The 25,122-nt window shown below is 33.9% G+C and overlaps 2 protein-coding genes across 2 annotated transcripts in view; one reads left to right on the top strand and one right to left on the bottom strand.

Moving 5' to 3' along the window:
* Nucleotides 1–1,539: 1,539 nt before the first annotated feature.
* Nucleotides 1,540–15,467, top strand: stum (mechanosensory transduction mediator stumble). Its single transcript, XM_088030898.1, has 8 exons — nucleotides 1,540–1,803; nucleotides 6,200–6,441; nucleotides 6,489–8,165; nucleotides 13,808–14,200; nucleotides 14,248–14,401; nucleotides 14,452–14,578; nucleotides 14,629–14,823; nucleotides 14,876–15,467. Exons 2-8 carry the CDS (start codon nucleotides 6,284–6,286, stop codon nucleotides 14,977–14,979), a joined length of 2,808 nt encoding a protein of 935 aa, XP_087887024.1. The 5' UTR covers nucleotides 1,540–1,803; nucleotides 6,200–6,283; the 3' UTR covers nucleotides 14,980–15,467.
* A 2,724-nt stretch (nucleotides 15,468–18,191) lies between these two features.
* sm (heterogeneous nuclear ribonucleoprotein L) overlaps nucleotides 18,192–25,122 on the bottom strand; it is a 69,785-nt gene continuing 62,854 nt past the window's right edge. The window contains exons 8-10 of the mRNA XM_088050936.1: nucleotides 23,340–23,675; nucleotides 21,315–21,522; nucleotides 18,192–20,574 (exon numbers count right to left, since the gene is read on the bottom strand). Coding sequence (XP_087907062.1) covers nucleotides 20,450–20,574; nucleotides 21,315–21,522; nucleotides 23,340–23,675 — 669 coding nt within the window. The 3' untranslated portion in view covers nucleotides 18,192–20,449. The remainder of the gene's footprint in view (nucleotides 20,575–21,314; nucleotides 21,523–23,339; nucleotides 23,676–25,122) is intronic.

Here is a 25,122-nt window from a genome sequence, read left to right as displayed (position 1 = left end):
ACAAATTTGTACTTAATTATGGCGTTGAAACTCAATACGTTTTGTCATGTTTGAGTTCGCCATTTTTCAATTGTAGGTAATGTGTAGAAAGTATGAAAATAAAAGTGATCAAGATAACCACAATCCTCAAGGTAGGTGGTTAAGGTAATGGATCAAAAAACTACTTAACTCATTTTCTAGTTTCAATATTATTTATTCATTCAGTTTTTTGTTACATCTTTCACTCGAGAAAGATTAATTGCTCACATTTGACAATTAGAGAAAATTTCTCAGAAATTACTACCTTCAGCTGTTATTAAATTCTATTTTCATACAAATTGAGACATGAAATTAAGTAGAACGGAAGAAACGAACAAATTTGTGCGCGAGTGATGCGTGGATATGCTTGCGTTTATTACCATTATAAAGGCAATAAGTGAAATTACATGGAAAATTCAGCGGAGTATGACAATTTGACGAAAGTTCTATATCTGCTCATGTGAAGATTCTTCAGATGGTGGAACCATAGTTATTACAGATCAAGTAGATAGAAAATTAGCGACTGAGGAAGCAGAAAAAAAAACAAAATTGCATTCTTTAATTGAGTGAGCAAAATTTATTCTTTTAATATTGACTTTTCCAAGCGAGGCGACTTTATTAAATGTAAAAAATTATGTTAAAGTGATCATGGTAAATTAAATTGTTTAAGGGTAGGGTAGTTAATAGTTGTTTATAAACAAAACCCGGAATGGTGTTAAGTCATTGAATATTCATGCAAAATTAAAAAAATATATATTATTATGAGCTAAATTAAACTCAAATGATTTTCTGTTGCTTTTAGTATTGTTTCTACATGTTTCTAAAAACTGGAAAAATTCACAATTGAATTAACCACATAGAAAGACTTTCAAATTCAGATTTATAACATTATTTTCATCTTTTTGTATGCCTATTGTTTATTGTGTTAAAATAGTAGAAAGTACATCTTGAACAAATTAAAACAATGTTGTGTCACGTTTGTGACAATTAACTCAATTCCAAACCATTACTGAAGAAGTGAAAAAAATATTAGATAACTTTCGTAATGTTACTTTTATAGGACAATTTGTCAGTTCATGAAGAGTATAACACGACAAGAAAGCCACAATGTACCCTAATATAATTTTTTTTAAATGTCTACCGTTTACAGCAATGTTCATCTTTAAAGACGACTTATATTGTGAAAATTTTAACAGTAGTCGTACTTTTTGAATAAAAAACTTAATAAAAGCAATAACTAGACGCTCTTATTTGTTATTCAGTCTTCTTCTGTTCGTAAATTTAAAACGAGCGCCCTAAAATATTGTTCTTTTTCTTTTGAACACTGTTCTCATAAATGATCATCGCCCCGCTACCTAGAAGAAAAAAAATTTTCAGAACTAATGACGAATTCTTTACATCACTTCGAAAAATTCTGGTTGGTCGGTCCTCCCACGCTCCGGAGTTCGCGTGGCTTTTAAAGAAGGGGTGGTGTTAAAGCGGTAGCAAGTAGGTCGTTGAAGCTTTCTTGGCTGTTAGCGCGCAGTTTACCGCCACCTTTAAGTGGCGCTACCATCGCAGCAGTAACTTTGAACAACACACATATACCGTATTGTGGTGCAATGTGACTGTGAATGTGTTCGAAACCCGGGTTATTCATAAAATCTGTGTTTAAAGAAATTTTTGTTGTTGAAGAGTTTCCACGTTAATGACGCTGGCGAAGAAAAATCATTTTTACCGAGGAATGGAAGATTTGGAAAAAGAATTGTAACAAGATAGAACACATGAGGGCCAAATCAAACAAAGGTAATCAAAAGAAGTTAATTAAGAATGGATATGAAAGTGTGTCGTCACTTTTCACTGCTTGTTAATAAATCAGTGTGTTTACACATGCCGGAGATTTAAATAAAATCATAACATCTGCTCCGGTGTGCAATTTTAATTAGATCCACATTCAGGACTTGTCTAAAAATTAAATAATTAATCTATTTGCGAAAACTGCGACAGATTGGCTGAAAATCGGTGTTAGTAACATAAAAATCGAATTATGTAAAAAAGGGGTTTGAAGAAATTAAGTCAAGAATTTTCTTCCATTTGTAGCCCTATTTGTGTTAGTAAGACTAGAGTACAGGGCTCATAAATTATCCGCCTTAGGGGTAGGGGTGTGTTATTGCTTTTTAACAGGGGAAAATTATCAACAATTAATATCTCCCACGAAGTTAGACCTAATTAGTGCCGCCTTGGACAAATAAGCTAAATTTTCCAACGTGCTCGTTCTATTTGGGTCAGGAAAATGTGTTTTAAATATGTATTAAAAATAAATTATAGCATATTAATGGAAATTAGTTACTTGTATTTCATCTTATTCAATATGAATTTAAAAATGCAATTGGAAATAAATGCACAATTTCTATGGAACAATAGTAATTTTATGAAGACATTATTTTTCAAATTATCCTTTGAAAGCAGTTCTTTAAAAATCGAGAAAATTCATATTGTTGTACACAAATTTTATAACCTGTTGCTTATTATTTTTAATATTTTTTTGTCAGACAAATTTCAGTTTTATAGGCTTTCTAATAAAGTCTAATAAATTTGGTGGCGAAAAATTTTTCCGTGGTTTGAAAACTGCCTATCTAAATTCTCATTGAAATTGTATGGTTTTACGATATTTTTAGACCCAATTTTTCGTAAAATTACTACTCTACAAATTCCTGTTATTAAAAAAAAAATAACCCTATATCTGATGAAGTGTATTAAATTTTTACTACCTAGTGTGGTGGAACCATTTCGTTTTCATTCAAGGATAGGAACAATATCCTGTTTATTTTTGTCCATAATTTAGCGCCAAAACAAAAGAGATTAAATTGTCTCAAGTTTCTAGTAATTTATTACCACGCTCATTTCTATTTGGAAAAAATCAGATAAGGGATGAAAACCCGTGTGGAAACCTCAAGGACTCCATCGAAGGCCACCCTAGAACATGGCTCCCGCTCACACAAAGCTCGTGTAAATTACCAACATTGGCATCAACAAAAAACATAAAAACTTCCTATTTTGAACAATCGTCAATAAACAGCATTTTACACCCCCATAACACAACCAAAATCTCCTCTTCCTTTTTGTGACTTTATTCAGTGACGGTATTAAGTCTTTCGTTTGAAAATAGGCGATCTTCTTATTTAGGAAATGCCTTCATGAAACGTTGCTTATGCTCCACCATAATTGCCGAAACTATACACGAACTTCGGGCACAACTATTTCATTGAATAATAAGGAGCTCACCTCGAAAGAATGAATAAATTAGCGAAAAAATCAATACGTGAAAAGAGCGTTGGCAAACATTCGGAAATCTAAAAACAAAGACGAAATCTGCATACACCTTATATTAAGTATTGCAAAAATTAAAAATACCCAGTCTCGTGTCGATATTATATCAGTAAAATCTCCGCGGTATTTCAAAATAAATGGGAGCTGCATGCACGTGGCCACATATTAACCAACAATATTCTCAATGCTAGACTTTTTCAAAAATTCTTACAAAACTGAACAAGAATGTCAAGGCAAAGCTTGTTATAATTCCTTAATTAGCACCAAATCTAATTGATTTCCTCGCCGATTCGTTTGTGTATTTTGATTTTGTAAAACAGAGGAACTACGCTGTAAGTCTGACCTGACACTTTTAGTGCCGTATAATGTTTTAATTGAACTAATCACTGCATGGTAATGAAATTTGCAATTCAATGAAACGTAAAAATTAAAATTAGAAGTGCTGTGTTTTAAAAATTATGAAGAGCACGTTTGTGGTTTATTTACGTAGTGTAATGAAAACGGTATAGAAATTTAAAATAATCATAAGACAACTTAAGTGTGCAATTTTCTTTTTTGTTATTCAGCTAAGTGCACGCTTTGTGAGCGTCTGACCTACCATAATAAGAGAAAGTAGACTAGAAGCTGCTCATGTCAATGAAATAATTACAAGCTTTATATTAACTGCAGCAATTATATTTATGCACTACATGTATTTTTTTTATTAATGTATTGTAGCTGCTGAATTACTTTTAGATTATTTTTAATGGTCACTTCAGAAGTTTGTGTCGATATTTAGCATTGACATTGCACTTGTACAGCGGCTAACGACAGCATAATACTATTTTAGAACCTTACATAAGTTCTAGGGCTATTGATTAAGTCCAAGCAATGGACTCTGTTATAGTATGTGTAAAAATGTGTTCCAAATAGTGATAAAACTTTCACTCGAAATTACACTTTTTTATGCAATTTGAAGTGTCAAATGGCCTTAACTTATTAACCGTTTTTAATAAGCGGAAACCGTTAAAAACCCCCGAAACTTTAATCATATAGGTATCTATAAAATGGTGGATGCGCTTTCTTCTTGGAGCTCCGTTCTGAAGAAATTGTCATGTTACATAAACAAGATAAAAAACAACAAATTTGCTTTTCATCATAAAGTATAATCACCGTATTTATGATTTATTATCGCTCCTATTACTCTGATTGCCGTTGTAATTTTTTCGCCACTCGGTTTGATTAATTTGAAATATTACAAATTCTGTTGCATATTCTGGTTGCTAATCGCTTTCACAGTATTTACGGTTAAAGTACATGCAACAAATATAAAAATAACTATAAAAATATATCATAACTCGTTACGGTATTCTAGGTACCAACGAAAACATAAAATTATTAATTATTTACTCATAAAACGAAACACATATTTACTAAATTCAAAACAAATATCAATCTTTAATTTGTAAAGTAATGAAGTTTTATGACCTGAAATCTCATTGAGAGGTCTTTAAATGGCTGGAGAAGTTTGCATGAAACACGAATGCGCTTATATTAAAGCTGAAGGAATATGTATACGGTCAAATTAAATAATAATGACTGATTTACTTTTAATTGCAAGCGAATATTTTTAGAACATGATTTGATGCTCCGTTAATAGCATTGAATATTTTATAGCGATTTTCACTTGATGTGAATGTTTAATGATTTTGTAACATTAAGAAATGCACTAATTTGAATGTTTCCGGGATATTAATTAAACAGTTTATAACGAAATATATGTATTATTACCGATTTAGAAATTTGAGCATTTAAGAAATAGTTATTTCCTGTCATTTTGATTGGCACACTAATTTAGTAAAATCTGCATATCTATATTAATTTGACCCAAATATGTATAGGAGCTGTACAAACGATCGTTTTTCGGAACATTTTTCATTCTTTTCCGCCAACATTTTTCAACTGGAAATTTTCCTCAGTGAAGCACGTCGTTTTTTCCACCCCGTGCTTTCAAATAATTATGCAACGGAACCATTGAAGCATTCTTGCTTATCGAATGTTAAACCGTGACATTATATGGAGCACATCCTCGGTGAAATTCCTAATTAAAAATTACAACAGCGCTTGATTGGAAACCCCACAACGAGACACGAAATCTGAAAACCTTTCATCCTTTGTCTTTCCTGGTTAGAACAACTGGATCCTAACAGAAACCAAACTGTTAGTGCGATTTCAAATAATTAGTTACGAACCACGAGCACAGAAATAAACATAATCTTTTGAGGTAACAGCCGTGGTCGTTTTTAAATTACATGTCGTGAGAAATGGCGCCGTTTGATATTGCACGGTGTCTGAGTGCATTGCTAACCTTAATCCACTGCATGGCTTCTTTAATTTGGTAAAAGTACGTGGAAAAAATTGTTAGTATATTGTCTTGATGGACGAGATAACGCGGCTTTTTATTGCTGGGAACAAATTGCCTCTTAGAAAATGCAATTAAATTTTTGTAATTAAGAAATGTAGGTCTCAGTTTGAAGCAGTAGTTTTCCCGGACGTCGAGAAATAAGAAGAATTTATGGCTGCCACAAACGGAGAAAGGCCCCATTACCACTTTTATGACGCTGTAACCTTAAAACCAAGAAACAAATATTTGTAATTAGTTCTTTGATTCTTTATACTTTTATATGCATCATTAAATTGATTCATTTAATTATGTTTTTTTTTACACAATTATTAAATTGAAATTTCAATTAGCCTTAGAATCCACATAGCCCGAAGCCTAGTCCTTAGAAATTTGTAAAAATTTTCTTATTGGAAAAGAAATGTGGTTTTGCTTTCTTTTAGAATCGCAATAAAGCTACTTCTGTTTATTAATATGCTTGCGTCTTTTCAGATCCAAAAATGGCCACAACTCCAGCATTAGACAGATCATGAAGATACGACTTAAACCTTAAATTTTTATTTTTTTGATTTAAAAATGCGTTCTCCAGAACACAGAAACACGTATACAAATAGAACGAACAAAAAATACGAAAATGAAGCATCTTCCCATCACAAAACTCCAGGAGCTTTCACAATTCTTCCACCTGAAGATAATGCGCCCCAGGACCCACCGATCGCTCCGCAACCCTACAGGTAAAACGAAAATTTCCGACTATGTGATTTTTGTTCCTTCTTTTTAGACTCACTCCTTCGAGTCGACGTCACAAGAACATGTCCTTTGCCATTTTGGCGGAGCCCACCAGCGCCCCCGGATCCCGGAGTCCATCTCCAACTGGGCGTGTTAGCCCATTTCGTGGACGCGGTTTTAACCCGATCGGGTCCAGACATGCGTCGCCTGCCCCTTCGCCGCCCCCGCAAGAATCTTTCGCTATCAATGATTCTCGTTACTCTAAAATCCCGCGATTGTCGCGTCGAGGAAGTGCCACCGCGTTCGGAGAGAAAATTACTGATTTTCAATCGTCTCCGAATAGAAGAAAACTTAATTCGCAGTTGAGTCAGAGTCTGACGAATATTCCGACGGGGAGGGTGGCAACGAGGCCTCCTCCAAGTCCAAGAAAGGCACCGGGATATGCTAAAACGGCCTTCCAAAGACTTTCTCCGATCGTAGGTAGTTCGCCGGAGCCAAGTCAATCACAGTCTTCCCCAAAAGTCTCAAATAACCAACAGAAGTATGTTTCGCCGGGGCGAAGTCGATCCTTTGTCAATCGGCCGCCGAGAGCACCGTCGAGGGAACCAAGTCCTGGGAAAAACCCCACGTCGCCGACGAGAATACCGGTAAAAAACTACAGAAATGTGCAAGCTAAAGTTAATAGTTATAATCGGACTAAACCAAAAGTGCCTCCTAAACCCCAAGTGCTGAGTGAAGAGACTACAGAGGAATCGGACACTGTTGACAAGAGACGATTAGTGAGAAGACAGAGTATTTCCACGCGTACCAATTCTAGAAGTAGTTTAGTGTCCAACAAAAACAATAACAAGAATAATAACAACGGCAATAATAACAAAGGTGTGAAAAACAGTACCAAAGACACGAACGGAAATACCATCACTAAAACAAACTCTAAAAGTAAAATCGCTGTGGAAGAGGTACGGAAAGCCAACCCACCGCCACCCGCGAAAGAAGGAACTTCCAAAGGAACTAACAGTAAGACAAGTGACAAGAACGCTCAAAACTCTGAAACGAAAGCAAGTGACGATTCCTTGAAAAAGTCGGAAAGCTTAGTGAAACTCTCTGATCTTCTTCAGCCTTCAGCCACAACGGTGGTGTCTTCCACAACGACTACTGTAACTCAGCCTCTAAAGATAGAGGCTAAAATTGACAGTGAAAAAAACATCGCTCCTATAGTCGACGGTCGCGTCCTCAGTGCAACAAGTGTATCCAATGCAATGAACAAGATGAACGACAGCGTCCTCAACACGCAAACACTAATGAAAGAATCTGGTTTAACCAAATTATCACCAGCCGCGAACACGATTATCGCAATGTCTAACGATGACAAAAAGCCAGTGAATCCAGCTTTAGACACGAAAAATGCCACCACAGCTTTGCCTACAGTGGAAGAAACCAACGTGAGGACCGTCGACCACGTGAATAGCAACCACGTGTCTTCGACAGGAATCATCCCATCAGCGAGAGTTTTGGAGGAACACGTACAGAACAATATGAGCAAGCTCATTAGTCCAGAGGGTAGAGTCAACTCCAAGAGTGTCAATGAGCGCATAATTGAAGCTCGGACGGTAGTGGCGCACGATGTCAAGCCCATCAAGATCACGGTGAAGGAGAAACCGATGGATGTGGAGGTGCAGAGTGGAAATATTCGGTTCGATACCAGCAACGGCTTGACTGAAAGACCTGGGTGAGTTTTTAAATGTTGAAATGAAGGGATGTAAATTCCTGTATTAATGATATCGTGGAACTAATTTTAGCGCATATTTGGGTTAGTGGTCCAGTGGCATAAAACAAATCTATAAGTTTGGTCAAGTGAGTTTGTGCGTGCTAAAAGTCGGGTGTCTGTGCTTGAGGGCGAAAAGTTCAAGGGTCAGTTATGATAGTTATTGATAAATTGACTAATAGTCATCTTACTAATATTAGAAGTTTGAGCAAAAATAATAAAAAATTTTGCTTGTGCAATTCACGATAAAAGTAATTTCATAGTTATAAGTTGGCTACTTGAATCAAACTAAAATTTGAAAAAGACGTCAAGGTCCTTTTGAAATCATCATCAAACCTCATGAAATAAATTCCATCATTCGTGAAATTCTTGGCAAAGGCATGTGCCCAGTAACAGTTTATGGCGTCTAGTTTTTCTAAAACCGTTAACTACGTCTAAGAAAAAGAAAGAGTAAAATATGAAATCTCAAGAGGTGAACGCTAGTTTCAGGGTGAGTCACGTGACCGGTCAGCGATTGTTGTGATACTGCTAAGAAACACGCGACATTACAGGGGTGAACAAATTCTAAACCTCTCCAAAAGTACGCGTACTCATAACCGAAGCCATGTGTCCAGATTTACATCTTTTTTAATTTAATCGTACAATTATGTGACTTTACAAATTTATTTCACAAAGCATGAAATCCCATTCAGGTTTTTTGTTAACCTGCAGGTGTAAATTTATGCGTTTCAATCTGAACGCTAGATTTCAAAAATAAGATTATTGTAACTCCAACAGATCGTTTTCCAAACTTTTGCGACCACATTGCAAGAATGTCACCTTTCAAAAATATCGTTTACTGTGTTCTTCTATGAATAATTCATCGTTAAAGGTTTTACTTAATGTAAATGGAACGATCGTTAGATTTTTAAAAAGTGGCGTATGCGGAAGTTGGAGAAGTCTTTCTTTGCGTTCGGCAAACATCCATATCGACGATTTTGTAATTGAGACTGAATACCAAATAACATTGCTATTTCGTTCGCGGTTACGTTTTAGGAGTGTCCAAAAATGAACGATTTTAGTTGGTCTTATTAATAATCTTAATATCGATCCTGAGTAAATTGAAGGAGTGATGCACTTTGCCGTGTGTGTTGAAGGAAATTCACGATAAATACATGAGATATGTGTGTGCATGTCGTTGAAAAATCTAATCTAAAGTGTGCATACAATAACTGTAAGAAACAGTTATACCTCTGGGTATTTTACACAGTATTCTTACAATTTCAGCAACAAATGTTTACTTTGTCTTCGTAATTATATTTAAGAGATCTAATCTTCACTATTATTTATATTTGAACATAACCAATTAAAAATCGATCTTACTATTTTTAGTCTATTATTTTCAATTTACAATTCGTTAATTAATTAATAAATACAGTATAGAAATTTTGTTAAAATTACAATCTTCAAACATTCATATGACTACTTTAATATAATTAATGGAAAGTTGTCTACTTTGTAACTTGAAGACAATTAAGTTTATAGCATCTTACGTTATGTCTTATTAAAGTAAACCTTCATATTATATTTATTATTAAAGTACCAAAGGTATGCTGAATTTCGTGTTTAGAAATGGATATACAATAGAAGAGAATTGTTTGGAAAATATCCAAATTTCATTCACATTTTTGCACATAAATAATCCTGTCTCCTGATAAAAATGTAGTCTAATAGAAATGCTAACAGTTCTGTAAGTAAAAAATAATGGCAAAAAAATGTTTTAGACAGTTGTATTTTTTCTTTTAAGGAAAAGCCTCTCCATCTGATAAAAGATGATCAGTTGTGAAAACTAAAAAAAAAAGCACAAGGACACGTAGACGACGTGGTTATTTTAGTGTTTAAGAAAATCGCGGTAGTTGTGTCAATTATGCAACATCTTGATGGCAAAATATTTATTTTGCATAGTTTGCATATTAATAAATAAATATGTTCCTATTGAACGTTGGGTTACATAATTACGTTTACAAAGATTTTATTTCATTTGTTTTTTTTGTAATTATTTTGTAACCAGTAATTTATTTGCATTTGAGAAAAATTTCAATTCACTTCAGGGCTCGCACTAATTTATTACGTAATACACGACGACAATTCCAATTTTAAATAAAGAATTGTCTGTCAAAGTGGACATTGAAAACCTAACTGATTGTTTTTTTCTTTTTAATTGGAATTTGAACTATTTAGACCCGGCGCATCCACCATTTTCCCAATGAAACATCACAATTTAAAGTACAGGCGAAAATTGTAATTAATGATTGTGATAGATAAAATATTACCGGAATAAAAATTATCTATTACTGAACGGGATGATAATGTAGGATTGTATATAATTTTACTTTTCTAATATGTATTTCATAACATAATTTTTTGGCTGTTTGTTTCAACAAAAAACACGATGAAAATAACACAAAACCAAAGCAATAGTGTTCTTAGTTATAAATTGATGGGCTCTCCAATGTTATTTTTAAAGCGTACAGTTACGTAACTCCTCTTAATCCGAACAAATGCGTTCTTTTCCCGTAGAATCTCATAATGGAAATAAACTGCATTTCCAAATTACCTTATCGACCAGTGCGAGTTGTTTTTCGCACTTTTCCATACAAAACATTTAAAACAGAATCCATCGATTTTCTCGAACATAAACAAGCATGAAAAATAGAACTTTTCTTTGTACCTTTAAACAAAAAAGTCTTGAATATATTGAAATCTGTACTTGAAAAAGATTTCCTTGCAGCTTGCATTGTTCATTTAGAGGTGGTGGCGCCACCTCCACAAAACGCCCTGAAGTTTTTCAAAATTTAGTTAAAGCGTGATTTGTGGTACCTTATCAAACAAACATAAAAATAACAAAATTACTAAATTTTCTCCGGGGCCTAAATATGGAAATCCCAGATAACAAAAAGGCGGAAAGGGTGACGTAACCACCTAAATTATTTTTATCGCTAAATTGATTAGCTTAGTTACACTTTTGCGACGCACGAAAGTCGACTGTTTAAAATTGGTCTCCAATTGATGCATTCACATTTCGATGGAAAATTTATAGTCCCAATACCTTCAATAACAGCGCCCTGTGGTGCCATAAATTTCTAGATATTGACAACTTTGCGGCGCAGCAGGCAATTAACTTTATCACAAGACAAATTTATATCAACAAAGGATACAAAATTTGAAACACAATTAAGTTAATTTTAATTCCACATAAAACGTTAATTTAGGAAGTTTCAAGGTTTTAACTTTAATGTATGAGATTAATTACACCACACTTTGTCTCGTCTTCTTTCTGGGGGTTATCCTTCGCAAAATATAAAGTAGACTTGTTAATCATCGTAGGTGGAAAAATTCAAAGGAACCCCAATTCGCGTTATGAGAAATCGATAACTATCATTAATCAAAATTTCACTTTGGTTTGAAGGTCGATTTTACCTGCTCATTTGTGAAAAGTGATGAAGGTCTTTTGCTCAAAATCTTTTAAAAATAATCTCAACGGAAAAACGTTGTAAATACTCGCGAATAGTTCGAGAAAACTGTAACCCTGACATAGATTAGCATAACTCTCTTAGTTCTCTGCTAGTGAGGGGTAAAGGAGGTTTTCTTATTATTCTTGGGTTGCGTGATCTGGGCGTCTGGAATGGCCAGCAAGTGGAAAATGGCGTGTCCAGCGAAAGCAGAGGCGTAGAGACGAAATGGTCCAGAATTTTGTTAATTAAAATAAAAAAAAAAACAGCAAAAATTGTTTAGTGTAAAGTTTGAATTTTTTATTTCTCCTATATTATTTATTATTTATTAATACTGGACATCTTCTACGGATAAATAAATTAAAAATTTTTATAAGAAAGTACAAAAATTGGTTTAACCCGGCGCATCCACCATTTGTAAAAATGCATATTTTTAAAAAATTGTTCAAAATAACTTTCATTCTAAACGTCAGATTCCAATTGTAGATTATCTCACCCATAAATAAAAGAGAAAGCAGAACACACCCCAATTTCAACCCTTTCCGCAAAATTGATTTATGCGAGAGCTTTATAATAAAAAATAATTAGCTCCGCCACTGGTCAAGGGTTGGCCTCCGTCCAGCACCATAATGTAAGACGTTAGAGGCCGCATTGAAGTCGTGAAAGCGTCCATCGACGCGTTGAAACGTGCGGAACATAAAACATTGTTTCAGTGACAGTTTACAAATCAATTTTTAGAATAAAAACGTGAAATTAAGAAGTGTTCCTGGAATTTAGTGATGAAAATTTTGTGTTAAATCACATTTTTAGAATTTATTAGATTGAGATTAAAGGGAAATAAGATTTTAATAAATGTTGTGGAAAAAGGAGCAACTCGCGAAAATGACGTATATTTACGTTATGCCTTTACATGAAGAGTATAATGGGTATGGAGTTCTAGAAAATGGAGGGTATGCCAGCTTTTTTAGATATGATCATTTGCGTGCATTGTTTTAGGATTAGAGTCTGTATTTATGTGGACGATCAATATATTTTACGAAATAGAGTCACAAAACACGAAAAACAGACAAATATTGTATTTACTAAGATCATTTGATCTTTTTCAATATCTTTTTCTTTTTGACTACGTCAACTAATTCATCTTGTCTATAATTGCAAAAAATTGACATAAAGCAGTATATTATTTAATTTGTGTATAATGGTGGCCATATTACAATTGGATAAGTCCTGAAACAACTTTTTTAATCATCCAAATGTAGTATGGCCACCATTATAACCGAGTTAAACACTATGCTTTATCTAATACAACCATCTCACAGACTATATTACCCACAACGCAGTCTATGTCTAACATGAAATGCCAATTTTCCCATAACGTAACAACCATGGTAAACATAACGTAACCATGGTAACACAAAACGTAACCGTGGTTACAGCTAAAGCCGTGTAATATGAAAGTCACGTGAAAATGATATTTCCACTTGTTGGAATATGAATGTCAATATCCTTCTACTAACACAGACTTAATGCATCTATTTTTGTTTTAAATAAATGTGTATGTTGCCACTTAATTGGGTTTTAAAACTATAGTTCGGGTAAAATCCCTGGCCCCAAGTTCACAATAAATGACAATAATGACAGTTCAAAATGTAACTCGTTAATTTACGACACTTGCATTTGTTCCCATGTATCATCGACTCCAAGTTTTGTTCATCATTTATTATAATTATCCAAATAAATGCGCTTCTGTTTCATTCATTTGACAAACTCCAGTTGCGTTGAAGTATAAATTAAACTGGTTCAATTCATTACTTGTTATTAAAACATGTAAAAAATGGGATACGTTTTATATTTATTCGGAGTTTATCTTCAGTTACTTGTCCTAAATATACACATTTTTTACCACACGCTACGTGTTTTAAGACCATAAACGAATCCATTTTGCATTAGTTTCGCAAATACAGAACGCAATTAACATACAATAAAAAATGAGTTATAGTAAATCCCCAAGAAATAGAAAAAACGCGAAATCTGATTAATTAACACACAAATTAGTCTTTGCTCGCGCACTGCACAGATTTCTAGAATGTAAACGCACGTTACCTCTAATTACAGCCTCCCTCCACCCCACCAGGCCTCCAACGAACCACGACAAGAGCCTCAAGAACCGCCCAAAGGAAATGGCTGCACGCGATTTCTCACAACATGCAAGAAGAAAATGTCATGTAAAGGCAAGAAAAATGAAAATGAAAACAAAGAGGCGGCAATAAAACCCGATCAAGAGAAAGAAAAAACTGGCTGCTTCAACTGCCGGAAGAAGAAACCTGACGTTACTATCAGTGTGGAGCAGGATCCTGATGAACCAAAGAAGAAGATATGGGATAGAATGAAGTGCTGTGGTAAAAACAAAATTGGTGATAATAGCGGCTGCTTTCCTACTGGTAAACGAAAAGAAAGTTGGGTTGCGGAAAGAAGAGATAGTATTCTTAGCGAGCCTCCTCCACCCAGGTAAAGAGATTCTTAAAAGGAATGTCGACTTTATGTTTGGATTTTAGAACGCGATGTGCAAGAGCGTGTGGTGGCTTCTTCAGAAAAATGTTTTGTTTGGATAAGTGCAGGAAAAAGTCGAAGATTGAGCTGGTGGAGGATAGTAGGAGGGCCTCTATGATGAGTAAGAAGAAGAGTTTGACGCCTTCTGTTCCTGTTGAGGTACCAAGAGAAAATTTTCAGTAAAATTTGCTTATTTCATGATTTTCCAGGACACTAGACCAAAAATTGACGAAAGTCTAGTTGAACACACGTCTCAAATGAAAGCAGCGATTCCGGTTCTTCCAGTGTTTCTAGCTTGGTTCTGTCTGGTAATGAATTGTATAGCCCCAGGAACTGGTATGTATACCACGAAAAAATAAAATTAGGCCTTGAAAGAAAATTTTCAGGAACTATCTTCAGCGGAATGTTTTGCCTCTGCATCGGAAAAGCCCGATTTTCTCAAAGAGACGGTTTCCGATCCCGAATTGGGTCTTTCATTATCAACTTGGTCATCGGATTCGGTCAATTTTTCACGATACTGTTTTGTTTAGTGGGTTGGGGGTGGTCAATATGGTGGGGGATTATTATGTTAAAGCTTGCCAGTAAGATTTTATTTTAATTCGCAAAGAAATCGAATAATTCCGTTTATTTCAGAAAAACACAGAAAACTTAAAGCTTTAGAAGCAACTGAGCAAGATGGGTCCAGACAAGTGCCAGCGGCCAATCAGAACCATTCTTCCAGAGATCCGGAACGATGATCCTGAAAAGTCGCTCTAAACATATCACCTTTTCTGGAAGATTTTTCCTACAATATTTTGTACAAGCTTTTGCACCAGATTTTCGAGCTAGCAGTTTCGGAATGTACACCTAGTTGGAATCAAATTCTAATTCTTCAACAATAAAGTATCATTTTTGCTGGTCAAAAATGTTTTGTAATAAATGTAGATATCTAGACGAAATTTATGCAATTTAAAATAAAATTGACACTATTTTTTGTAAAAAAAATATCCTGTAGAAATGTACAATACATTTTATAGGGCAAGGTGACGGTTGTTACTAATATATTTGTATAAAGTGTACAGAACTTTTTCAAAGTATTTAAACACTTCTAACACTCCAACAATGCAATAAATGTGTAGGCAAAGCACACAACTACAAATTACAGAAATATTTTTTTAACTTCAGTAGACCTGTAGCGTGTTTAAATACTTTATGTACACTTTTTTAATAAAGTGTTGTAAACAAACGTGTCCACTCATTTAAACAGTTAATTCTTAAGAAAGAAAAAACACCTTAAGATGTGAAAAAATTGCATCTTATGCATATTACACAATTAAAATAGGACTTGACTGCATTATGATAGTACGTCGAGTTTGGCAAGCCTTCGAACATAGTAAAAAAGGTCCTTAATAATATAATTATTATTATTATTTATTATCACGTGAAGTACTTTTTTTGTTACTTTTAGCATGGCTCCCACAAAAAACAATTCTAGAAAATGACGATGTATTTTAAAGATAAAAGTAATAATCTGAAGAGGTCTAGAAAAAAGAAAATGTTAAACGCTTTTTATTATAAAATTCAGGTCTAATGATGTTATAGACTCGTAGGGTTTTTACAGTTTTTGGATTCACAAATTTTCACTTCATCACATCGGTTTAAATTATTATTAATATTTCAGATAGTAATTTTTCCATAATTTCAAATTTTCATTTACTTATGTAGAATTGCCCTTTTTTATATTTTTGGTCTGAGAATCTGATCATAATATTATAATATAAGAGTTAGATAAAACATTCAAATTGAAATCGTAATATGCCGTTTTTTCAGAATAAAAAAAGTTAGTTAAGTATAGGGTGAACCCGAATAAAGTGCAAAGATTTTAACCACTGTAGACACCATTGTAGATAATGATTCTGCAAAAATAAAATCAAAATTCGAATGAGGCCCCCCGGATTACCCCGTTTTTCGACCTTATGGCAGTGAATTTAACAACTATTTCCCACAGACTCCAAAAACCGTTCAAACAAAAAACGTTTACGCTCGCTCTTATTATTGATTTTAATGACAGGATACATTTTAAAACTGAATTTTATTCGATTGAATAAATCGGACCCTCAAAAGAGCGAATCTTTATCTTGATTGGTTCGTAAGCCAACTATTTCCCACTCGCTATGGCGACTAAACTAAAATTTTAATTAGAAATGAAATAATTAAAACAGTTACCTATAGTTATTATGAAAAGTGGCCAAATGTCGTCCATTGGACAATCCACAATGTAACAGGGAAACTCAGTTTCACCCGTAAACAAAACTCTTTTTATAAATTTAGGTTCATCACAACACTGGCAAAAAATAAAAAAAATGAACTAATAATTTAATAATTTGAACAATTTGGCACTTGTAAAACCAACATTTCTCTACCACGATTATTGCTAAACTGACGGGAGCACCAATAAAGGCATTTTTGCCACTTGTTAATTAGTGTTTTTATTCCCAATTTTTTGATAATCTGGACTGACATTAAAACCTCGGTAATTTAGTGACGCAAGGTGATTTCTGAAAACTTTAATCATTGTTTTTTCTCGGAAACGGTAACATTTCGGAACACGAAATTTGACCATTATGTCAAAATGCGTTGTCTTATATTCGGGTTAAAATCTTTGCACGTGAAAAATCTGAAGAAATCGAGAACAATGAAGATTTGAAAAATGCGAATCACGGGATTTTCATCTGATAGAGACCTCAAGAGTTGAGCATCAGTGACATAATAATGTTTGAAATGATCTAAAACGCCTGAGGAATTCAATACATTTTAATAGGAATACAGACGAAAACTACTTTGGAGTAGGTAAATTCAATAACTTAAAATTAACGATGTTTTGAAAAAAGGTAAAACAGGTCTGATTTTATTTTTATGTTCGCAATATTTAATTCAAGAATTTAGAAAGTACCAAAAACTGTGGATTTAGAGAATATGGAAAATTCAAGGTTCAAAAAATCCAATTCATTAAGATCGTAAAACAGAAAAAAAATCTAAAGTATTTACAAAACCAAAAATTCTGAAAAAAATCGAATTCCATAATGGAACAATTTTGCAATTAAATGATGCATAAATATGGTCATTCCAAGATTTTAATTGTTCGCTTTAAGTAAAGGCCTTCTAATAGACCATTAAGAACCAGTTCTAATTGCGCCTAGAAAATTTGCAGAAATACAGGAAAGTTAGAGGTTAAAGACCGGTTGGAATGATGGTGTGAAAAGACACTTGATCATGGTCAGGGTCATTATAATAACATTTCTATTTATTTTTAGCACTATCAACAAACAGTAGTAATGAATAGAAACAAACGGAAAAGTCTGTTAATGTTAATTTTATTACACAAACATTGATTGGAAATGAAAATCTTCTGACACTCGTCAGATTTAAAAAATATTTTTGGTGTTCCGAATTAAATCATGTTCTCCAAAAAAGCAGCCTGCTGATCTGCACGAGTACATGCATCGTCTATATTCATCACCATATTCGTCGAGCCGGAAACCAATTTACGACAGTAAAATAATATTTGCCCTTTTGAAATTACTTTGTATCAGTATAATAGATATGCGTTTACAGTCCATAAAATTCAACACATTTCCCGCAAAACGTAAACTAATAAATTGTAGAAAATGATTGTGATAGCCAAACCGTTCAAATTCGTATAAATTGTGCGTGCAAATATTTCGGAATGATTTATAATCCGCTGTTGAAAAGCTTTAACAAATGTCATACAAGTAATCCATTAAAAGATAGTAAACTTGATTTATTGAGTACTTACCAAAAATGATGATCCACTGAGGTCAGCATATGCATTTTATGAATAGTACATGACACTTGTTTTCCATAAATTAATTAAAATTGCGCAAGTGGATAAAGGATAGGTTGTCGGATTTGGCGACGGGACGTGATTCTTACACTTCAAAAACACATGAATTTATAATGAATTTACTTATTTCAGCGACGAAATATAACTTATTTACATTATTGAAAAAATGAATTGACTTTCAGTAATACTGAACCTAGCCATTCTATCCTTGTAGATGGTATGTTCCGATATATACATATAATTTTTAAATTTAATATGAAAAACTGTCTTTAGGAACAATACATATACAAAAATAAAATGCCAGAAAATATTTGGCATACAATTACGCGTATATTATAATACTTTGGATAATTTAAATATATACACACAGCATCGGAAAATACATACATTTACTTAACATTATTTGTGTATTATGTTTAACTTGTCATGTCTGTTGCATGTTGATGTATTTTTGAACGTGTAAGCATTGTAGGTATGGTGTGTTTTGTCTCCCTCTGTGATTTGATCGGATTTTGACTCAACACAAAGGGACTAGATGATTCGAGATTAATAGTGCCTCCTTATTAAAATGTTCATATCAAATTGAAACTAAATTAATTACAGGTTATGCGAATTAAAGTAATAATCTCTACGTTAATAAATTTGAGAAAATGCAGTCTTGGAGCGACGAATTTATCACAGCACAGAGAGAAACAAGGTAGTAAAGGTTTAGAGTTGGAGTAAAGAGTGTGATAGACAAAGATAGACTACCACTGCTATAGGCACAGATAATTGACTCAACTAATGTTTTGTTACGACATATATATTATAGAATGCAGTTTCATAGAATACTACAAAATTAATAACACACATGAAGAGCTTGATTTTTCATTGATTATTTGATATGCAATTTGGCCAACTGAAGTAGACATCCAGTGATAAGATTTTTGGATATGTGTGTATTCAACGGAACTCGTCGATAGAAAATATAATCAATGAAAATCATTTATCACCTAGAAATCACCAATATCTATCGATAGTTTTGAGTTTCCTACAACAATAACTGACGGTGTACGGGGGCCTTGAGCCGGCTATTACAAAATCTCGAGAAACTGTGCCATTTTTTGGTCCATAAGTACGGAATAAAAACTCGACTAGGCACGGCCAGAGACTTCTGTACACCGCACAAAAATAACATCTAAATCTATAATACGAATAATTAATACTATGTGATATGAACTAACTATTTGTCTTTTATGTCTGAAATCATCGTCTACACCATATTAAAAAATAAGAAAACACAGTAACAATATGGTGGTCGAAATGTAACTTTGCAAATTGTTATTGCACATGTCTTAATACGCCATACACAAACACTAGTAGATTATGAACATCAATAACACATGATCAGTCCCAGCTAACAGTTTTTAGTTTAGGTCCGAGTCAGACTGGGACACATATGTTAGGAAGACATTTAACTAAAGTAACATTAGATTCACAGGACGAAACTGTCATTAGCTAAGCCTTTAATCTGAAGCTGTCAATTTTAAGCAGTTCGTTAAATCCATCGATTTAATTAAACCTAGTAGCTTCCTATCAAAGTATATGAAAAGTACAAAGCACAGAAAAAATAGACTTTGAAAATATCATTTTTCTCATTAATAATACAATTGATATGTTCCTAAATATGGTTATTTGCTTTCAGTTTCGTAGTTTCTGCTTAGATATCTTAATAAATTTAGAGTTATTCAATATTGACTTCAGTTATTTAAATATGTACAAAAAACGAACCAAGCGTCAAATTCATATGTACAAGTCAAATGAAAACTAGAATCACAAATTCAAACTTAAAAAGAAAACAAAAAGAGACTTTATTGATCAATGCGAACATGATACAAGCAATGAGCGAAATAAATAATAACATAACTCAACAAACCTTCATAGTACTATGGGTGATAACACAATTAGTGCAAATGAAAATATACAGTACTATTTTTATTTATCATCTAACAATAAATAATCTACTTTATTTAAAAAACATTACGTCTAATGTCGTTGCAATTAAACATTTAAAAATTGCGCTAAAAACTTGTGTTACACACAAATCTTGATAACATCCACGTCAACTTCTTTAAGATATGTAATACTAATTTCCTAGTTTATCTTAGGGGAATCGCAGAATTACCATTTTGAAATTAGTAACGAAATAATATCAACAATTAAAAAAATATTTAGAACACCATTACGTATGTTCGATAAACGAGATTCAATCTAGTAAACAAAAAAGGATACCTTAAGTACCTCCAACTAACAATAACGTATCATGGACATACGGTATATGGAAAGGATATGTATTGGTTATATTAAAGGGATTGGAGCTTCATTTAATGTTCAGACTCTAACTTTAGTTTGTTTTCTCCGGCTCCGTTGGAATTGTTGTCCCCATTTCGGATCGTCATACTGCGGGACGACGAGAAACACAATTTCATTATGAAAGGGAATTTTGTGCCTAAAACAACAACCAACAAAATTAGGCCTCGCTCCGAATTTTTTCCAAAAATATTGACACACCTCGTTTCGATACTTTTGTCTCAAATTGCGAGGAGGATCAGCAAAATCAACTTATTATCATTCCAAGCAGGAACATACATACATATAAATAGCATTTATGTTAATTAACTTGTTCCCACACAGTCAGTATCAGTGGACACTAGTCGTAATTTTACTGGGTTTTACGTCGCTGTTGGCTCGTTAAACTATCTATAGCTCAATTTATTTTTTGCATTCGCCTGTTGTTTATTACTAAATTTACAGAAATATGTTTATCGGTTTATTTAAATTGCTTTTACGTGCGGTTGACAAAACTCGTTCTCCCAAAGAATTAAAAAAACAGTGCACCTGCAGTGTACACCCTCATTTTTTAGCAGCTCTGCATGCATTCGGACAGCAGAACATTAGCAGCTAAACCAGGCTACAAAGTGCAAACTTTTGTTGTTAATTTGTCTAGCCCGTCACAATATAGCGAATTCCGTGTAGAGCACGATTTATCAAAACCTGCCAGATTTACTTTCCGTTTAACTCCACTCACAGGATGTGAAATTACTCATAACAGCATTTATCAATGCAACAAAACTGCATGTCTAACGCCTCCAGAAACAACAATTTGAGACATCCCGTCATTAAACCAAAAATTCCCTCACGAAACGAACTGTGTCGTATTTTCTCCCAACAAAAGCGAAAAATTCTTACCTGGACTTTCAATGGCGGCGTGATTACACGCCATCACGGCAGCCACGGCCTCAGTGGTGTCTTCGAATTCAAGAAGGCCCGAACTTGACCTTTCGGATTTCATAGGAAAAAGCTTTACTGCTTTCGGAGGAACAACGTCGTAATCTTGAAATACTTGAACTAGTTCCGTTTCCGTCACTTGCGGCGGTGTGTTGAAAAAATGCAGGATCTGCAAACGGAAGCAAATTTCTGAAATGGTTCTCAATTCTTATGAAAATAACGAGAGTTGTCGTTTTTTCTTTGCTTTTATGTTATGTAAGTGTCCGAGGATAAAAACCGCTTCCGGAGTTTGCGAATAAAATGGCATACAATATGTATGGATATCCAACGTCCTGCAGTAGCGAGATTTATAGCTTTGGAAGCTTTGCAACGGCAGCGGAATCAGCAGTGGGTGATAAAAATGGATTGTCATTGCTAGATTTATAATTTGGGAGGTTGGCATGATAGAAAAATAATCTGTTTTATGTACGAACAAAAAATATCCTACATCGCGAAAAGCGTTTAAATAACGGAATTACATGCTCGAGTTCATTTCTATTTAATTACTTTAAGCGGATAAAAAAACCATATGGTACTAGATGAGAGTGTAGCAGGGAAAATTCATCAAACTACACTTAAATTCTTTAATAAGAGTTTTACGGATTTTACAGTTTACCACTTTATTTTCTGCGCTGCAACATTTAAAATTCAGTTACTAAATTTGTAACTTTTCGAATAATGAAATTCAGCAAATGACCAAATAATGGAATCCAGCAAAACAGCTTTATAATCTGAGTCCAGTTCCGTTTGAAAATCCGTCAGTTATTTTCTGATCAATCACTATTTTTTAATAACCGCCAATAAAAAAAACATTTAAAAAACGCGAAATGGAAACATGAAAGCGCGCTAAGAATGAATTAGCCGAATGAAAGTGTATAACGTCGTTATTCCGGCATTGACGTTCAGTCGGTTTAAAACAGAATATTATGTCAAATCTTCAGTACAGTTCCATCAATTTATTTGTATATTTTAGCTCTGTCAGTCGTGTGATGTCTGATGTCTGTCGTAAAAACAAGCCATCACTTTAAAAACATATCTATAAACTTCAGGCAAAAAACTCCGATATTTCACCCCACATCTTCAAAACGCTGAGTTCAGGAATTTTATTAATACTTCAAATGATTAATGAAACACTAGAATTTATCACACTTCTCATCAAAACATCACGACGTCTCACTGAAGTAGTGTAAATTGATCAAGAAGTTTTAACTCGACATCCTTTTTTTCTCATCGACAAAAACTAAAGGCTCGTTCGAATTTCATCGGCACGTTGAGATTCGCTCTGCCTTCTGAATTATTGAAAGAAACATCGACCCGCCACTGTTCGTTAGCCGTAATAAACAAATCCCACCCTGCACATTATTTTATTCAGTAATTCGATGCTCCCATCACCTTGTGTGGGAGATAAAAAACGTCGGAAACAGAGAATGGGGAGTAAAATATAGCCACTATTTAAAAGTGTCATTGATGGTTGTGCAAAATTTATAAAATGTGGGGAAGCTCTTTTTTAGGTAATGGGATCAGTCCATTAGTCCACATCGTTATAAATTGAGTTAGTTCGAGCACCATTACGAGTAGAGAAAGGCCCCGGGATACGTGGTGAGATTTAAACGTACTTAAAATTATGGATGACTTGAGTGTTTAATAAATATTTGACGAAATTGTAGTCCCGGTATCGCCGTTACCATGAATTGTAGAAGACCGAATTAACACAATTTTATATCTTAGTATGATGCAAATATGGTATGTGCGGCTTGTTTGAGCCAAGCTCGTTTGTCTCGCTGACAAAAATAATACACTTGGCACTTCTAACAGCTTGAGCGTCTAAAAACGAACGAAATTAACCAGAAGCTCGGAAAATTAATCGAAACAACGGCCGTAGTAAATAAAAATAATGAAACTGAAACGTGTCCGATGGGAAATTTTTCATTTTCGTTGTTTACTCACCTTACTCGGGGGCTGTATGCGGTTCTTGCTCGCCATTGCTGGATTCATGAACCTGTTATTTTTGTTTGTTATGTATTCTTTATATGAGGGCGATTTATCAGGTAACGGATAAGGATTAGTTACTTCACTAAGAAAAGGTTGTTTACTGAAGGCTAGTTGTAGTTTATGTTCAGATTGGTTGTTCTTGTCGTCGTTGGCGTTGTTGTGGTGTGATAAGGGCGCAGCCCCCGTTAGACCTACAGTTACGTTGTTTAAATTTTGAACACATCGTTCCACCGCCACGCTATCACCCATTTGTACCATGGCAGTACCTTCTTTTGATTTCAAAAATTTTATCTGAAACAAAAACGAAAATTATATCTGAAACATATGCGTGTGTTATGAAAACACATTTGCGATATTGGGCATTCCGATAAAGCGAGGATTTAATTTCAAAGGTTTTCATTGCGAAATTTTGTTTTTCCGCTAACAAAGCACATAAAATAAATTAGAAAACACAATTACTGCAAAAATAGACCAGAATTACAAGATTTCCTGCAATTCCAAAACATCGTAAATGTCTTTATAAAAGAACAATGGCGTTGATTTTTGTGGTCATAACATTACTAAACAAAAAATGGTTGATTGGGTGCGGCTGTAATTATTACAGTGCTAATTAAATAAACAATCATAAATATGAAATTACATTACGTTCAATTAAGCATATTCTGATATTAATGTCACTCGTGCAATTAGATTACTCAGAATGATGTAAAATTATGAACCTACTAAATATTTTATGACAAGAGTCCTGTGCGCATTTGCTATTTGGAATAGTCACAATTTTCTACAGAACGCAAAAATACATAATTAATTGAACATTTTACCCACTCTAAAAAGAGTCAACATTTTCAATAAAACTAATGAAAAAAAAATCGATATTTAGTAATAATGAAAAATGTTGACAAATTCAATGAAACTACATATTGCTGTTCATCGTAACACTTTCTTTGATAAATTAGAGACCGTCGGAAACGCTGGTAGCATTGCGCTGTTCTCGTTGACATGTGCTGAAAAGTAAACCGTGAAGCTTTCAACTCTTAACTCGGTTTGTGAAACATACCGACAATTAGCAGCGTCACAGCGATGTCGTTCAAAACCACAAAATGTTTCTACCGGTTAGTAGGTGTTTTCAGAGTTTGAAAATAATCCCAGGAAAAATATAAATACAATTTGATGAACAAGCAACGAATTTAAGCACAAGCACGAATGACGATAAAGCTCCAAACTTTTAAACGCCAAATTGAAGTTTAGTGGAGTTTGAAAGTTCTTCTAAGATTAAGATCGTTGTTATTTTAAACTCTATAAATTTCAATAATTGAAACGTAGTCATTTGGCAGCATTCTCCTCAAATATGTAAAAAATGCGTTCTGCGTACACATGTCGCCCGCTGAACGGATTAAATTTGGTAAATGGAGCTGAAATTGTATTTTTATTTCGCAATTTAAGGATGTGATTTAAGAAGAAACAGTTTATGTGTTTTTCATTTTACGCTCTATAGACATTCTTGGCATCGGTAGTTCGACAAAGGATTTGGAACATTAAAAAAAAACTTAATTAGACGTAAAAATTGAATGAGAACCAAGAACAAAGTGAATTCAATTAGGAAGACCCCAAATTGAAAAAAACGCTATTTACATGTGCAAGCAGTGGTTAAATTCGATTTAAGAAATTTATCTTGCAGATGAGCTCACGGTTTATTTAGACACCGAGCTTTGGAAGTTCATCAAAAATTAAATAAACG

This window comes from Gnatocerus cornutus, chromosome 2 (genome assembly GCF_029298725.1).
Source record: "Gnatocerus cornutus isolate USDA-ARS CGAHR chromosome 2, icGnaCorn1.1, whole genome shotgun sequence".
NCBI lineage: Eukaryota > Metazoa > Arthropoda > Insecta > Coleoptera > Tenebrionidae > Gnatocerus > Gnatocerus cornutus.
This window is presented reverse-complemented; position numbering and strand designations above follow the sequence as displayed.

What these genes read in the sequence shown, in the direction of transcription:
- stum (XM_088030898.1), top strand. Translation starts at nt 6,284, where the DNA reads ATGCGTTCTCCAGAACACAGAAACACGTATACAAATAGAACGAACAAA. An exon ending in ATCGCTCCGCAACCCTACAG is followed by an intron (nt 6,442 to 6,488) that starts GTAAAACGAAAA and finishes CCTTCTTTTTAG; the next exon opens with ACTCACTCCTTCGAGTCGAC. An exon ending in TTGTATAGCCCCAGGAACTG is followed by an intron (nt 14,579 to 14,628) that starts GTATGTATACCA and finishes GAAAATTTTCAG; the next exon opens with GAACTATCTTCAGCGGAATG.